The 17,767-nt window shown below is 44.6% G+C and overlaps 1 protein-coding gene across 4 annotated transcripts in view; it reads left to right on the top strand.

Moving 5' to 3' along the window:
• Positions 1-17,767, top strand: part of LOC109864619 (metabotropic glutamate receptor 8-like) — a 286,618-nt gene that overhangs the window by 221,179 nt on the left and 47,672 nt on the right. For 2 of the 4 annotated variants that reach the window (XM_031797948.1, XM_031797949.1), the window contains exons 7-8: positions 8,707-8,907; positions 9,246-9,296. In XM_031797948.1, coding sequence (XP_031653808.1) covers positions 8,707-8,907; positions 9,246-9,296 — 252 coding nt within the window. The remainder of the gene's footprint in view (positions 1-8,706; positions 8,908-9,245; positions 9,297-17,767) is intronic. The other 2 variants (XM_031797951.1, XM_031797950.1) reach the window with 1 other exon arrangement.

Below are 17,767 nucleotides of genomic sequence, written 5' to 3'. Positions count from 1 at the left end.
TACTGGAATGGTAGTTTTGCAATGGAAGAATGTGCAAAGTAGAAATAAAAAATAATGGGGTGCAAAGGAGCAAAATAAATAAATAAATTAAAATTAAATACAGTTGGGAAAGAGGTAGTTGTTTGGGCTAAATTATAGGTGGGCTATGTACAGGTGCAGTAATCTGTGAGCTGCTCTGACAGTTGGTGCTTAAAGCTAGTGAGGGAGATAAGTGTTTCCAGTTTCAGAGATTTTTGTAGTTCGTTCCAGTCATTGGCAGCAGAGAACTGGAAGGAGAGGCGGCCAAAGAAAGAATTGGTTTTGGGGGTGACTAGAGAGATATACCTGCTGGAGCGTGTGCTACAGGTGGGAGATGCTATGGTGACCAGCGAGCTGAGATAAGGGGGGACTTTACCTAGCAGGGTCTTGTAGATGACATGGAGCCAGTGGGTTTGGCGACGAGTATGAAGCGAGGGCCAGCCAACGAGAGCGTACAGGTCGCAATGGTGGGTAGTATATGGGGCTTTGGTGATAAAACGGATTGCACTGTGATAGACTGCATCCAATTTGTTGAGTAGGGTATTGGAGGCTATTTTGTAAATGACATCGCCAAAGTCGAGGATTGGTAGGATGGTCAGTTTTACAAGGGTATGTTTGGCAGCATGAGTGAAGGATGCTTTGTTGCGAAATAGGAAGCCAATTCTAGATTTAACTTTGGATTGGAGATGTTTGATATGGGTCTGGAAGGAGAGTTTACAATCTAACCAGACACCTAAGTATTTGTAGTTGTCCACGTATTCTAAGTCAGAGCCGTCCAGAGTAGTGATGTTGGATAGGCGGGTAGGTGCAGGTAGCGATCGGTTGAAGAGCATGCATTTAGTTTTACTTGTATTTAAGAGCAATTGGAGGCCACGGAAGGAGAGTTGTATGGCATTGAAGCTTGCCTGGAGGGTTGTTAACACAGTGTCCAAAGAAGGGCCGGAAGTATACAGAATGGTGTCGTCTGCGTAGAGGTGGATCAGGGACTCACCAGCAGCAAGAGCGACCTCATTGATGTATACAGAGAAGAGAGTCGGTCCAAGAATTGAACCCTGTGGCACCCCCATAGAGACTGCCAGAGGTCCGGACAGCAGACCCTCCGATTTGACACACTGAACTCTATCAGAGAAGTAGTTGGTGAACCAGGCGAGGCAATCATTTGAGAAACCAAGGCTGTCGAGTCTGTTTATGTCCTGATATGTGTGTGGGGGGGTTGTTTATGTCCTGATATTTGTGAGTGTGGGTTGTTTATGTCCTGATATGTGTGTGTGGGGGTTGTTTATGTCCTGATATTTGTGTGTGGGGGTTGTTTATGTCCTGATATTTGTGTGTGGGGGTTGTTTATGTCCTGATATTTGTGTGTGTGGGGGTTGTTTATGTCCTGATATTTGTGTGTGTGGGGGTTGTTTATGTCCTGATATTTGTGTGTGTGGGGGTTGTTTATGTCCTGATATTTGTGTGTGGGGGGGGTTGTTTATGTTCTGATATTTGTGTGTGGGGGGGGGGGGTTGTTTATGTCCTGATATTTGTGTGTGGGGGTTGTTTATGTCCTGATATTTGTGTGTGGGGGGGTTGTTTATGTCCTGATATTTGTGTGTGTGGGGGTTGTTTATGTCCTGATATTTGTGTGTGTGGGGGTTGTTTATGTCCTGATATTTGTGTGTGGGGGTTGTTTATATCCTGATATTTGTGTGTGGGGGGGTTGTTTATGTCCTGATATTTGTGTGTGTGGGGGTTGTTTATGTCCTGATATTTGTGTGTGTGGGGGTTGTTTATGTCCTGATATTTGTGTGTGTGGGGGTTGTTTATGTCCTGATATTTGTGTGTGTTGGGGGGGGTTGTTTATGTCCTGATATGTGTGTGTGTGGGGGTTGTTTATGTCCTGATATTTGTGAGTGTGGGGGTTGTTTATATCCTGATATTTGTGAGTGTGGGGGTTGTTTATGTCCTGATATGTGTGTGTGTGGGGGTTGTTTATGTCCTGATATTTGTGAGTGTGGGGGTTGTTTATGTCCCGATATGTGTGTGTGTGGGGGTTGTTTATGTTCTGATATGTGTGTGTGTGGGGGTTGTTTATGTCCTGATATTTGTGTGTGTGGGGGTTGTTTATGTCCTGATATGTGTGTGTGGAGGGGTTGTTTATGTCCTGATATTTGTGTGTATGTGGGGGGGTTGTTTATGTCCTGATATTTGTGAGTGTGGGGGTTGTTTATGTCCTGATATATGTGTGTGTGGGGGTTGTTTATGTCCTGATATTTGTGAGTGTGGGGGTTGTTTATGTCCTGATATGTGTGTGTGTGGGGGTTGTTTATGTCCTGATATTTGTGAGTGTGGGGGTTGTTTATGTCCTGATATGTGTGTGTGGGGGGGTTGTTTATGTCCTGATATGTGTGTGTGGGGGGGTTGTTTATGTCCTGATATTTGTGAGTGTGGGGGTTGTTTATGTCCTGATATGTGTGTGTGTGGGGGTTGTTTATGTCCTGATATTTGTGTGTGTGGGGGTTGTTTATGTCCTGATATGTGTGTGTGTGGGGGTTGTTTATGTCCTGATATTTGTGAGTGTGGGGGTTGTTTATGTCCTGATATGTGTGTGTGTGGGGGTTGTTTATGTCCTGATATTTGTGAGTGTGGGGGTTGTTTATGTCCTGATATGTGTGTGTGTGGGGGTTGTTTATGTCCTGATATTTGTGAGTGTGGGGGTTGTTTATGTCCTGATATGTGTGTGTGTGGGGGTTGTTTATGTCCTGATATTTGTGAGTGTGGGGGTTGTTTATGTCCTGATATGTGTGTGTGGGGGGGTTGTTTATGTCCTGATATTTGTGAGTGTTGGGGATTGGTGTTTTTCAATGCATGATGTTAATAAAGGTGAGGTAACCTGTAATCTCCTTCTCTGAGACCTGGAAGGTGAAGCGTCTCAGAGTATGAGTCCTGCTGATCTAGGATAACATCCTCCCTGTCCATGTAATCATATTCATTATGATCTAAAAGGCGGCACTGATCCTAGATCAGCACTCATACTCCGAGACGTCTATTTTATGAATTTGGGCCCTGTACCGTTTGCTTTGTGGTCCTGATGGTTGCTTTGGCAGTGAAGAGTGCTGGTGACAGCATTGCATTGGTTAAGCTGCTTCACTTATAAAGACGTCACATTTGATTGGTTGCTGATGACAGACCAGGTAGATTGTTTGGATATGTCTTTTCTAAATGAACCCGCATCTCAGAGCACTGCAGGTATGAGACCCTGCTGGGTGGTGGGATAGCCACGGCTTTGCAGAGTTAAACGTATACTTAATTTTGGCAATGAGAGTCAGATAAACTTGTGGTTACCATTGTTAAGTCTCTGCCTGTAGTTTGAAGGAAGTGGCTAACTAGTGTTAGCACATTTGCGAACTCAATCAAACGTATTTATATCAATAAAATGTATTTATAAAGCCCTTCTTACATCAGCTGATGTCACAGGGCTGTACAGAAACCCAGCCTAAAACCCCAAACAGCAAGCAATGCAGGTGTAGAAGCACGGTGGCTAGGAAAAACTCCATAGAAAGGCCAGAACCTAGGAAAAACCTCTCAGAACCTAGGAAGAAACCTAGAGTGGAACCAGGCTATGAGGGGTGGCCAGTCCTCTTCTGGCTGTGCCGGGTGGGGACTATAACACAACATGGCCAAGATGTTCATAGATGACCAGCATGGTCAAATAATAATAATCACAGTGGTTGTCGAGGGTGCAGCAAGTCAGCACCTCAGGAGTAAATGTCCATTGGCTTTTCATAGCCGATCATTCAGAGTATCTCTACCGCTCCTGCTGTCTCTAGAGAGTTGAAACAGCAGGTCTGGGACTCGTAGCCCGTCCGCTAAACAGGTCAGGGCTCCATAGCCGCAGGCAGAACAGTTGAAACTGGAGCAGCATTGCGGCCAGGTACCCTGGGGACAGCAATGAATCATCAGGCCAGGTAGTCTAGAGGCATGGTCCTAGGGCTCAGGTCCTCTGAGAGAGAGAAAGAAAGAAAGAAAGAAAGAAAGAAAGAAAGAAAAAGAGAGAACGAGAGAAAGAGAATTCGAGACAGCATACTTAAATTTACACAAGACAGGAGAAATACTCCAGATATAGCCCCCCGACACATAAACTACTGCATCATAAATACTGGAGGCTGAGACAGGAGGGGTTAGGAGACACGATTCCGACGATTCCCCCGGACAGGCAGGATATAACCCCACCCACTTTGCCAAAGCACAGCCCCCACACCACTAGAGGGATACTTCAACCACCGACTTACCATCCTGAGACAAGGCCGAGTATAGCCCACACAGATCTCCGCCACGGCACAGCCTACTCAACCCACTAGCCTTAGCACAATGACTGGAAGTATATGGTAACTGCTAGCATGCTGTTTATGTGTGTACATTTCTTTGTGTGTGTGTGTGTGCTAGTTTGTAAGAGAACAAATATCTGCCTCTACAGCCAGGCTTATTATTATACAGTCACAATGAGCTATGTAAATTCTCCCTGCCTTCCGCCTGTGTTCTTCCAGATTATTAAAGCATAGCAGAACGGGCTAATTAAATATAGCAGGGCTGGCATTGTCTGAACTGACAGTGATGGAATGGCTGCAGTATTTGTGAGCGAGAGTGTGTATATGTGTATTTTATAATTGAACCTTTATTAAACTAGGCAAGACAGTTAAGAACAAATTCTTATTTACAATGACAGCCTACCGGGGAACAGGGGTTAACGGCAGATTTTTACTTTGTCAGCGCAGGGATTCGATCCAGCAATCTTTCAGTTACGGGCCCAACGCTTTAACCAGTAGGCTACCTGCCGCCCCAGGGTTGGATCTCCTGTGTGTCAGACAGGGACAGACAGGGACAGACAGACAGTAAACATGACAACTGCTGTACCTCACCTTGCCAGCCAGTCAGCTAGGGGGGGGATTAAACTGTAATGATGCAATCGAAGGAAATGTAACAGCATTGTTTTCTGTAACGGCAGTAGCTCCACCAACCCTCCCCTGTAAGTCAGTAGAGGGAATGCAGAGGGTATCTAGTCCTCCATGCCTGCGCCAGAAACGGCACCCTATTCCCTATATAGTGCACTACTTTTGACCAGAGCCCTATGGGTACATTATATAGGGAATAGGATGCACCCTGTGTAGTCTTCTCTGGGGACTGAGATGAGATGGAATCCATTTTCTTTTTGAGCAGCTCAACAGGGGGATTGGCTATATGGTTGGCTGGACCGTAAGCCTGCTGTGTGTGTGTGTGTGTGTGTGTGTGTGTGTGTGTGTGTGTGTGTGTGTGTGTGTGTGTGTGTGTGTGTGTGTGTGTGTGTGTGTGTGTGTGTGTGTGTGTGTATGTTTGTGTGTGTGAGACTGTAGGGTTTATGCTGTGTGTGTCACAGATACCCCTGGTACTGATGCTCATTCTGTTCACCAGTTCAGGAGGTTTACGTCACCGGCTTTCTAGGCTTCACTGAACGGGATTCATTATCATCAACCCCCAGGACTGTCTTCACACACCTGGTTCCCATTTCACCCTGATTAGTATGTTATACAGTTGAAGTCGGAAGTTTACATACACTTAGGTTGGAATCATTAGAACTAGTTTTTCAACCACTCCACAAAAATCTTGTTAACAAACTATAGTTTTGGCAAGTCGGTTAGGACATCTACTTTGTGCATGACACAAGTCATTTTTCCGAAAACTGTTTACAGACAGATAATTTCACTTATAATTCACTGTATAACATTTCCAGTGGGTCAAAAGTTTACATACACTAAGTTGACTGTGCCTTTAAACAGCTTGGAATATTCCAGAAAATGATGTCATGGCTTTAGAAGCTTCTGATAGGCTAATTGACAACATTTGAGTCAATTGTAGGTGTACCTGTGGATGCATTTCAAAGCCTACCTTCAAACCCAGTGCCTCTTTGCTTGACATCATGGGAAAATCTAAAGAAATCAGCCAAGACCTCAGAAAAACAATTGTAGACCTCCACAAGTCTGGTTCATCCTTGGGAGCAATTTCCAAACACCTGAAGGTACCACATTCATCTGTACAAACAATAGTACACAAGTATGAACACCATGGGACCACACAGCCATTATACCACTCAGGAAGGAGACGCGTTCTGTCTCCTAGAGATGAACGTACTTTTGTGGCAAAAAGTGCAAATCAATCCCAGAACAACAGCAAAGGACATTGTAAAGTTACCTGAAAGGCCGCTAAGCAAGGAAGAAGCCACTGCTCCAAAACTGCCATAGAAAAGTCAGGCTACTGTTTGCAACTGCACATGGGGACAAAAATCGTACTTTTTGGAGAAATGTCTTCTGGTCTGATGAAACAAAAATATAACCTTTTTGCCGTAATGACCATTGTTATGTTTGGAGGAAAAAGGGGGTGGCTTGCAAGCCGAAGAACACCATCCCAACAATGAAGCACGGGGGTGGCAGCATCATGTTGTGGTGGTGGCAGCATCATGTTGTGGGGGTGCTTTGCTGCAGGAGGGACTAGTGCACTTCACTAGTCCCTCCACATCATGAGGTAGGAAAATTATGTGGATATATTGAAGCAACATCTCAAGAAGTTAAAGCTTGGTGGCAAATTGATCTTCCAAATGGACATTATCCCTAAGCATACTTCCAAAGTTGTGTGCAAAATGGCTTAAGGACAACAAAGTCAAGGTATTAGAGTGGCCATCACAAAGCCCTGACCTCAATCCCATAGAAAATTTGTGGGCAGAACTAAAAAAACGTGTGCGAGCAAGGAGGCCTACAAACCTGTCTCAGTTACACCAGCTCTGTCAGGAGGAATAGGCCAAAATTCACCAAACTTATTGTGGGAAGCTTGTGGAAGGCTACTCGAAACGTTTGACCCAAGTTAAACAATTTAAAGGCAATGCTACCAAATACTAATTGAGTTTATGTAAACTTCTAACCCACTGGGAATGTGAAGAATGTGATGAAATAAAACCTGAAATAAATCCTTCTCTACTATTATTCTGACGTTTCACATTCTTAAAATAACGTGGTGATCCTAACAGACTGAAGACAAGGAGTTTCTACTCGGATTAAATGTCAGGAATTGTGAAGAAAACTGAGTTAAAATGCATTTGGCTAAGGTGTATGTTAGACTTCCGACTTCAACTGTATATGTGCCCTCTGTTCCCTCTGTCTTTGTCGGTCATTGTTCCCATGTCCGTTGGTGGTGTGAGTACCTATACGTTGGTGCAGCTGTTATCCTGCGTATTGGCCCGTGTCGTTCAGCGAGGTTTACCCTCGCTCCTTTGTTTGGGCACAGCCCAGTGTTTTTGTACACATGTTTGTTTTGGGTGTATTAAACACCCCTATTGTGTATTCCTGCGCCTGGCTCCAAAATCCGTTATACCAGCGGGACAGTGTGTCTGGGGCTTAGTAGCGATACAGTAGCTATCGCTCCAGCGTGTCAAGCCAAAGCCAGGATGGAATTCAGATTGAGTCTGATGGCTCAGCGCCTGTCCCCAGTGTTTCTTTACTGGCTTGGGTTATGTCAGAGGACTTCTTTATTCATGTTATAAGCTCTAAGGCACTGGGAGCTCTTTCCGATAGGATAAGCTCACAGATCCTATTTGGGATAAACTGAGTCAGTTCCTCTACAGTCAGTGCCTATACCTGGTGGGATTACCTAGGAGTGGAGTGGATGGCTCCGGACCGTGGGGGAAGCAGTACTTCGGATTTGAGTCCTGTCGATTTGAGTGGCTTTTAACTATTGGGACTGACTTCTATGATGGCTCCAGTGGGCCCAAAATGTCCTTCTTAGTTGTTTGGTCTCTTGTGAAGTCAGCCTCCGTCCCCTGTTACTGTAATTTGGACTGTATCCTTCATAGGGAATAACCAGGTGTGTGTGTGTGTGTGTGTGTGTGTGTGTGTGTGTGTGTGTGTGTGTGTGTGTGTGTGTGTGTGTGTGTGTGTGTGTGTGTGTGTGTGTTTTGTGTGTGTCCTGCTCCTGCTAATGCATCACCTTCACGTGAGACTTGCCTGCTGTGTGGATGCCGTTATAAAACTGAAATGGATTTCCTTCTCCTGAGCCTATTAATTCCACACAGACACGCGTATTGATTGAAGACTCTTGTTAATTCGCCTGGGCAAGTTTTTTTATTTACAAATGTTGAGCTTTTTTTGCCCGAGGGCTTGTACTGCGTAAAACGCTGAGTTAAAAGCTGAAAGAATTCAATACAAATTAGTTTGCTTCTGAAAATCCACCCTTTTTTCCATTTTCTTTTGCAGTTCCACTTTAATAACGTTGATGAAAATGGTGGAAAGGCATCCTAAGAAATTAGAGATGTTCATGTTTATGCATCAAGGAGTTTGTGCTTTTCGCCTCTTTATGAGCTAATTATGCTAATGATGCTATCAGTTACATAAGCACATATTCGACTGCATTAGAAAGAAAGCGAGTTTTCCGTGTGTGTGTGTGCGCGTGTGTGCTTGTGTGTGTGTGTGTGTGTGTGTGTCACTGTGTGTGCGCTCAACTAAATCAAACAACATGTGACAGATGTTTGTGTGAAAGCAGTGTGACCAAGGTCAGTGTTTTTTTTTTCTCACAAATGCTATTATAATGTAATGTTATACATTTAGCATCTTTGCCAAATAGACACTTGGATGTTTCCACCCACAGTGTAGCTAACCGTCCATCTGTCTCTCTCCTCTCTCCCAGGTCTGGAGAAGGTTGGTCGGGACTCGAGCTACGAGCAGGAGGGGAAGGTGCAGTTTGTGATGGATGCCGTGTATGCTATGGCCCATGCCCTGCACCGGATGCACCGGGAACTCTGCTATGGATACCCAGGCCTGTGCCCAAAGATGGCCAACATCGATGGCAAGGAACTACTCAGCCATATCAGAGCTGTCAACTTTAATGGTAAGTAGAGTACGGACGCACGCACACACGCACACACGCACACACGCACACACACACACACACACACACACACACACACACACACACACACACACACACACACACACACACACACACACACACACACACACACACTTCTCAGCCATATCCACAACATCAGCATCAACTTTGAGCCACACACCACTCGCTCATCAAAAGCCACCGTATGCCTCCTTTTGCTCTCTCCCCACTCCTTATCAGAGGACATCTTGAACATTCATTAAGCTTTGACTACAGGGTAGTTCATGAAGTAGTTAGTGAAATGATTGACGTTTTGCCCCGTTTTGTTTCCCCCCTAGTGTCCTCCATGAGCCATGATCCATCCTCTCTGAGAGCAGTCCTCCCACAGAGTGCGTAGGGTTACTGGCTCTCACTGAAATAGTTAATACTACTAATACTCTCTTCATATTTCTCTGCTAATTATCTTAACTTATCCTGCTTCCTTTTCCTGCTAATGGCCATGCTACATTAATCTATTTTGTGCCTTATTATGTGTGCATAATATTCTATACAGGGCATTCGGAAAGTATTCAGGCCGCTTGACATTTTCCAGTTTGTTACGTTACAGCCTTATTCTGAAATGGATTCAATAGTTTTTACCCCCCCGCATCAATCTACACACAATACCCCATAATGGCATCACAATACCCCATAATGACATCACAATACCCCATAATGGCATCACAATACCCCATAATGACAAAGAAAAACTGGTTTAGACATTTTTGCTGAAGCACCTTTGGCAGCAATTACAGCTTTAAGTGTTCTTGGGTATGACGCTACAAGCTTGGAACACCTGTATTTGGGGAGTTTCTCCCGTTCTTCTCTGCAGATCCTCTCAAGCTCTGTCAGGTTGGATGTGGAGCGTCACTACACAGTTATTTTTTTTGGTCTCTCCAGAGATTTAAGTCCGGGCTCTGGCTGTGCCACTCAAGGACCTTCAGAGACTTGTCCTGAAGCCACTCCTGCGTTGTCTTGGCTGTGTGCTTAGGGTCATTGTCCTGTTGAAAGGTGAACCTTCGCCTCAGTCTGAGGTCCTGAGTGCTCTGGAGCAGGTTTTCATCAAGGATCTCTCTGTACTTTGCTGTTAATCTCTCAATCCCTGCCGCTGAAAAACATCCCCACAGTATGATGCTGCCACCGCCATGCTTCACCGTAGAGATGGTGCCAGGTTTCCTCCAGACGTAACGGTTGGCATTCAGTCAAAAGTGTTCAATCTTGATTTCATCAGACCAGAGAATCTTGTTCATCATGGTCTGAGAGGCATTTTGGCAAACTCCATGTGGGCTGTCATGTGCTTTTTACTGAGGAGTGGTTTCTGTCTGGCCACTCTACCATAAAGGCCTGATAGGTGGAGTGCTGCAGAGATGGTTGTCCTTCTGGATGGTTCTCCCATCTCCACAGAGGAACTCTGGAGCTCTGTCATAGTGACCATCGGGTTCTTGGTCACTTCCCTGACCAAGGCCCTTCTCCCCCGATTGCTCAGGTTGGCCAGGCGCCAGCTCTAGGAAGAGTCTTGGCGGTTGTAAGGCTGTAACGTAAGAAAATATGGAAAAAAATTAAGGGGTCTGAATACTTTCCGAATGCACTGTACATTATGTAGTTGAGCTATTTAACTAGAGGTGCCATTGGGTATCCATCCCCTTCTCCTAACATAGTTACAACACTTTGTGCTTGCTGCAGATGGTAAACAACTTGGAGCTTGACTTGAGACTCCATCGGGTTCTTGGTCACTTCCCTGACCAAGGCCCTTCTCCCCCGATTGCTCAGTTTGGCCAGGCGCCAGCTCTAGGAAGAGTCTTGGCGGTTCCAAACTACTTCAATTTAAGAATGATGGAGGCCATTGTGTTCTTGGGGACCTTCAATGCTGCACAAAGTGTTCGGTACCCTTCCCCAGATCTGTGCCTTGACACAATCCCGTCTCGGAGCTCTACGGACAATTCCTTTGACCTCAGATCTTGGTTTTTTGCTCTGACATGCACTGTCAACTGTGGGACTTTATATAGACAGGTGTGTGACTTACCAAATCATGAGAAATCAATTGAATTGACCACAGGTGGACTCCAATCAAGTTGTAGAAGCATCTCAAGGATTATCAATGGAAACATGATGCATCTGAGCTCAATTTCAAGTCTCATAGCAAAGGGTCTGAATAATAAAATGAAATGTTTTTGCTTTGTCATTATGGGGTGTTGTGTGTAAGTTGATGAGCAAAATATTTAATTGAATCAATTTTACAATAAGGCTGTAACTTAAGAAAATATGGAGAAAAAAATTAAGGGGTCTGAATACTTTCCGAATGCACTGTACATTATGTAGTTGAGCTATTTAACTAGAGGTGCCATTGGGTATCCATCCCCTTCTCCTAACATAGTTACAACACTTTGTGCTTGCTGCAGATGGTAAACAACTTGGAGCTTGACTTGAGACTCCAGGAAATGCTTTAAACTTGTTTTTATGAGTGGTGTGCTTATTTGACTGTTTTGTTCCTCTCGGGCCCCTGAAGAGCATACTGTAAGTGATCGGTACATCTCCCACTAAATAACATTTCATTTGAATATGTATTTTCTGCTTCTTTTGGTTATGGTATTATTTATTCATCTCGCCGCCTGCTCATTTGTTGTGTTTCCATTCAACTCCTGTGATTTGCATAATTTGTGTTGATCGATCCAAAAATGAATTGCGTCCACGAGGCAGTTTTAAGACTGTAAGTGCAGCAGGTCAAAATTGTATTCATACAGTGGCATTATCATCCAATCACAAACACTGAACAAAACTTTACCACTCCAGTGGCTTCAGCAAAATCCACATGGATTGAATACAAATGAAATATTGTAAATACTGTAGCATCCATAGCCATACTGAAGAAAAATATAAACGTAACATGTAAAGTGTTGGTCCCATGTTTCATGAGCTGAAATAAAAGATCCCTGAAATATTCCATATGCACAAAAAGCTTATTTCTCTAAAATGTTCTGCACTAATGTGTTTACATCCCTGTTAGTAAGCATTTATCCTTTGCCAAGGTAATCAATCCACCTCACAGGTGTGGCATGTCAAGAAGCTGATTAAACAGCATGATCATTACACAGGTGCACCTTGTACAGGGGACAATAATAGGCCACTCTAAAATGAGCAGTTTGGTCACACAACACAATGCCACAGATGTCTCAAGTTTTGAGGGAGCGTGCAATTGGCATGCTGACTACAGGAATGTCCAACAGAGCTGTTGCCAGAGATCTGAATGTTAATTTCTCTACCATAAGCCACCTCCAACGTTGTTTTAGAGAATATGGCAGTACGTCCAACCGGACTCACAACCTCAGGCAATGTGTAACCAAGCTTCATCTGGCCAGCTACCCAGATAGCTGATGAAACTGAGGAGTATTTCTCTCTTTAATAAAGCCCTTTCGTGGGGGAAAACTAATTCTGATTCGCTGGGCCAGCTCCCCAGTGTGTGGCCCTGGCTCCCAAGTGGGTGGGCCTATGCCCTCCCAAGCCTACCCATGGCTGCGCCCATGCTCAGTCATGTGAAATCCATAGATTTCATAGAAATAGAAATCCTTAAGCTATTGGGCCGATAAACACAAGGTTGCTGGTTCAAGTCCTACTATGGCCATTCTAGCCCTGATGAATACTAAACACACGGCTAACATAGTACTTCACCACCATTTTAGACAGTAACCTCCTTTAATAGAGCTAAATGTCACTGCCCACTTGACTGAGATGAATGTCGAAGGCCACGGAGCAGAGAGCAAGGCCTGACAAACTGCACTTTACCAGACTACTTACTAGAGATCAGTAAATCTTCTTCCTATTGACTGCTGCTGGTTTTTCGATGCCGAGAGGCCACAAGATGAATTTCTGTAGGGCTGTTGATGTTGTTTACATCTAGTATCTCGTCTTCAACAGGCCCGGGGCTACTCGACAGGATGCTTTCAAGCTAACTACACAGAGAAGCAGCATGTTGTGTTGGTATCGATTTCTGCCCCTCTGGAGTTGAACAGGAGGTTAATAGTAATGATACCAGAGGAGTGAATGTGTTTTCTCCTGGCGACCGATGTAGATAATGTTGTAGACGTATGTTGTTTTGTGTTGTTCAGCTACAGCCTCTTATACTACATCATGTCTGGCATAGCAAGGTTACGGATGTTATTGGATAAAGTTAGGTGTGTGTGTGTGTGTGTGTGTGTGTGTGTGTGTGTGTGTGTGTGTGTGTGTGTGTGTGTGTGTGTGTGTGTGTGTGTGTGTGTGTGTGAGCGACGGGACGACGAGAGAGTTTAAGTCAGTGTGCGTCAGTAGAAGCATACTTCTATTCCTTGCTGTAGTTTAGTATGGTGCTCATCTGCACCCGTTAGGAGGGCATTGAGTCGGACCATCCACAGTGCCCTTGACATGGCCGCAGCAGGGGCCAGGGATCCATACCAATCAAATGCAACTTAGAGGAGCTGTGCTGATCCGATAGGCCCGATCCCCCTGCTTACCGTCACAGGCGGAAAATCAATCCAGCGAGAGGAAGAGCCTAATTCAGTAGTGAGGTTTCAGAACGATCTATGGAAAACACACACCAGGCGTGGAGATATCTCATGCAGACACACACACACACACTGGCCGGTGCACGTATTAATGATCCTTCCTCACCGAACCCTGCAGAGGATCTAACCTTTCTCAGCAGCATGAGATTGGACACTTGGATGACCCCTCCACTGACCCCCAGTGTGTGTGTGTGTGTGTATCCCTCCTTCCCTCCAGTGTTCAGGTGTTATCGATGTGCTCTCTGACTCCGACAGAAACTCATGCTGATGGAGAGAGCACCTTCCTGCTCGCGCACTTCCTAGCTCTATCCCTCCCTCTCCTCCCTTCCCTCTCTCTGCCCCTCTCCCGCTCTCCTTTATCTTCTCATTATCTCTCATTCCCCTACTCTTTTTTCTCTCTCCTTTTCTCCCGTCTCCTTTACCCATCTCTCTTGTTTTCACTCTCACACACACACACCCAGACACACATGCACACCCAGATGGTGGTGCATTGCAGATCCAGGGGGAAGGAAGACAATAAGGAACCGTACCTGTAGCAGCAATCACATGCTACATCGTGCGGACTGCATCTGATACCGGTTCTCCTGTTCTGTTCAGCTTGAGTCTCTACACCCTACACCCCACAGTCATCTAAAGGACACTCTGGATCTGTCCCAAATGGTACCCTGTTCCCTATATGGTGCATTCCCTATAGAGTAGTGCACACTTAGGGAATAGGGGGTCGTTCAGGAGGCATGGTTTGTCTCATGCCGAGCACCTACTTATTATGCAGCCCACTTCAGACGTTGTGTTATCGCTTGATTCTATCCAGAGGCCATTGAATGAATTTGTTTGGTTTTATTCAAATGTGTAAGTATGCTGTGGATATTTACTATTTTCTTCGTCCAAAAACATGATGCTTCAGATTTGGCTCAACGTCGATGATGTTTTCCCTGTTGTGTTGCTCTTCTCTCTTTCTCTCTCCTTTTCGCCCTGGTCCGTCATCAGTCATCAGTCATCACCATGGAGAGATTGACTCGGAATGCAAGCAAGATATCAAACAGACTAGTGTCTCTTTCATCCTCTCAACTCAGACGGAGTGCCTCTCTTATCTAGAAACGTCGTGTTCTGTGGTTGCCTACCAACAACATCCCCTCTAGTACTGTAAGTCATTGTGACAACGCTCTGTGAAGTAACACATTTAGGGACTGTTATTGGCCCGAGAAAATCTAATTTCAGTTGCTGTCGGGCTATTGTGACTCAGTTTTCAATGAGCAGCTGAAGTGAATGTAGAAAAATAGCCACAACAAGTCTTTGAACACTTTGTAGGACAGATATCAAAAGACATCTTTACGTCTTCAATCAGTCGCTCATATGAAGAAAATAAGGTACGTTGGCAACCCTGCAGCTTCCGAGGACATGTGTGTCCCACCATTTCTGCTCTGATGAATAGGATAGTCTTGGCCAACGTCCCAAATGGCACAATATAGTGCACCTACAGGTCCTGGTCAAAAGGACCTGCTGGGAAAAGGACCTGGTCAAAAGGACCTGGTCTACATTGTGTTATTTAGTTTCTGTAAGCCATTTAATAAACTATAACTGACTAACATTGGAATTGGACTTGATTCCAAGGTGATCCTTAAAAGACCGTAAACACACAACTTGAAGCAATCACATATTTCGCCATGAAGCACGTTCTGCTTGGCCAGTGAGAGGCCACGCCTCGACACACCCACCCGCTTGTTTATTCATCAAAACACATCCCTTTCGCGCCAACGCCAGCAAGTGCGCCGATAATTGTGATGGTGAAAATAGCTAAAATATTTCTGACACAAACCCTGGACCTACAGGTCTCCCACCTGCGCTTAGATTTACCATTCTGTTAGGTTTGTTAGAACAGAGCCCAGAGTGGTGTGACATGACACATAGTGCCTCCCACTACGCAGGTCACCTCCATTGTCCTCCATGAATCCTCGAAAAGCTTGATAAGGTCTTCACTCTTCACCGTCAATGTTCATCTCTCCTCTTTTATTTCTGAAAATATTTCCAAGGTCCCCTCCTTTTCAGTCTATGAGAAACCTTAATTGTAGTTCCGTGCGTGGGAAGGAAGGAATACAGCCTGTAATTTCACTTTCACACCGGGGTAAAACTTTGACAGAATACATTCAACTAAAACTGCAAAACCTTTTAGAAAATATACTCTTTTTTTCTTCTTCTTTTTTTTAGATAATGGAACTTTTCAGAGAATCTCTCCAAAACCTCCAATGGATGGATGGAGACCTAGAAGCGTGTATTTTTTTTATTCTCTCCTCTTTTCTTCTCTGCACTTCATTGTTGTCTGTCAAATGAGTCATAGGGATACAAGCAGAGAGCTTTCATCCGTGTTCAGTGTTGAACATCAAGCCAAAATCATCTCTCTATTGTTCCCAGCTCCAGTATCGGTCTGTCTGTAGAGCGTGGTTGAATGGCATTGATGTGTTCTTATGATCATTTATTAACTACCCTGTCCCCTGACAGTGTGGAGTGAGAATCCCCCGCTTCAGCAAGGAAAGAAAACATACACAAAGGACTGGTACACTTCCACTTTAGAACACTGGTGAGGATATTGACTGTATTGATCCAACTACAACCCTCATGGTAGTGCTACGTTCATTGAAACTGGAAATTCACAGTGTAGCGGGTCTCAGTCTCAGCGTCCTGTATAACAGTATTTTTTTCATCCTCATCCACAAAAGCACAGGACGCTGGACAAAGAACTTGGGCAGAGAAATAGAACAATATCCACTCATTTTTTCCTGCCCTAACAAAAAGTTATTTATTGAGCTACAGTGCAGTAGTGGCAGCTCCTATATTTTGACCATATTGTGGTCTTGGTCGGGGCCACCCTACACGAGGCTCTCCAGTACCCTTCTATGGAGAGGGCAGAAGAGCCAAAACCAATTAGGCCCTGAGACGTGGAGCCGCGGAGTCAGCGTGTGGGTGTGTGTGTGTGTGCGTAGAGCCGCGAGGAAAGGACACGGCCATGCTGGAAAGAGCTATCTCATTACAGCCCGTCTTCACAGGGCCAGCTGCTCTAGCTCTGACTGCTCAGGACAAGATGGACGCCTTCTCTACGGGAACCAGCCCGGGCTAACTAGCGAGGAATAATGGCTAGATGATGATCTTGACCCTAGCATGAAAGCTATGCAGCCGTTAGAGGGAAGAGAGAGGGGGATGGAGAGAGTAAGAAGAGGGATATACAATGCTGTGTGTAAGGTTTTTAGGACCTGTAGGCAAAATGAAATACAATCTAAATCGTATTCATATATGAGCTAGAATGAGCTTCACATCACCTCTGATCTCAGTGTTATTATGTTTATGGTCTGCAGAGAGAGAGAGAGAGAGAGAGAGAGAGAGAGAGAGAGAGAGAGAGAGAGAGAGAGAGAGAGAGAGAGAGAGAGAGAGAGAGAGAGAGAGAGAGAGAGAGAGAGAGAGAGAGAGAGAGAGAGAGAGAGAGAGAGAGAGAGAGAGAGAGAGAGAGAGAGAGAGAGAGAGAGAGAGAGAGAGAGAGAGAGAGAGAGAGAGAGAGAGAGAGAGAGAGAGAGAGAGAGAGAGAGAGAGAGAGACAGAGACAGAGACAGAGACAGAGACAGAGACAGAGACAGAGACAGACAGACAGACAGACAGACAGACAGACAGACAGACAGACAGACAGACAGACAGACAGACAGACAGACAGACAGACAGACAGACAGACATTTCCCCTTTGTCTAAGAAGCCGCCATGCCGGTTCATTTTCCTATCATTTCATGTAAGCACATTTACCATGTTTGTTTGTTTATGCATTTCCATTAATTACTTAGTTAGTAATAAATAAATGATTTAAGACAATTGATGTAAGGATGACTCATAGTGAAGACTGGGGTCATGCAGATAACCAACAATTTACGAGGTTTGGAATGAGACTAACGTGAGGTAAAATAAATACATCATTAATCAGAAGACTATTGATCAGATATGAACATTTCTGAAAGGTTATATTGGTATATTATAACTTTGTAATCTGAATACTTTCCTTGGTGCCCCGACTTCCTAGTTAATTACAGTTACATAATTATTCAGTTTAATCGAGTAACACTAATTACGGGAATCTTTGATAAAAACAGAGTCTTCAATTTAATGATAGTAAAGACACGGCGGTAAATACATATGAGATGAGTAATGTAGGGTATATAAACATAAAGTGGCATAGTTTAAAGTGGCTAGTGATACATGTATTACATAAAGATGGCAAGATGCAGTAGATGATATAGAGTACAGTATATACA

This window comes from Oncorhynchus kisutch, linkage group LG19 (genome assembly GCF_002021735.2).
Source record: "Oncorhynchus kisutch isolate 150728-3 linkage group LG19, Okis_V2, whole genome shotgun sequence".
Taxonomy (NCBI): domain Eukaryota; kingdom Metazoa; phylum Chordata; class Actinopteri; order Salmoniformes; family Salmonidae; genus Oncorhynchus; species Oncorhynchus kisutch.
The sequence above is the reverse complement of the archived record's forward strand: the minus strand, read 5'-3'. Positions and strand labels throughout refer to the sequence as shown.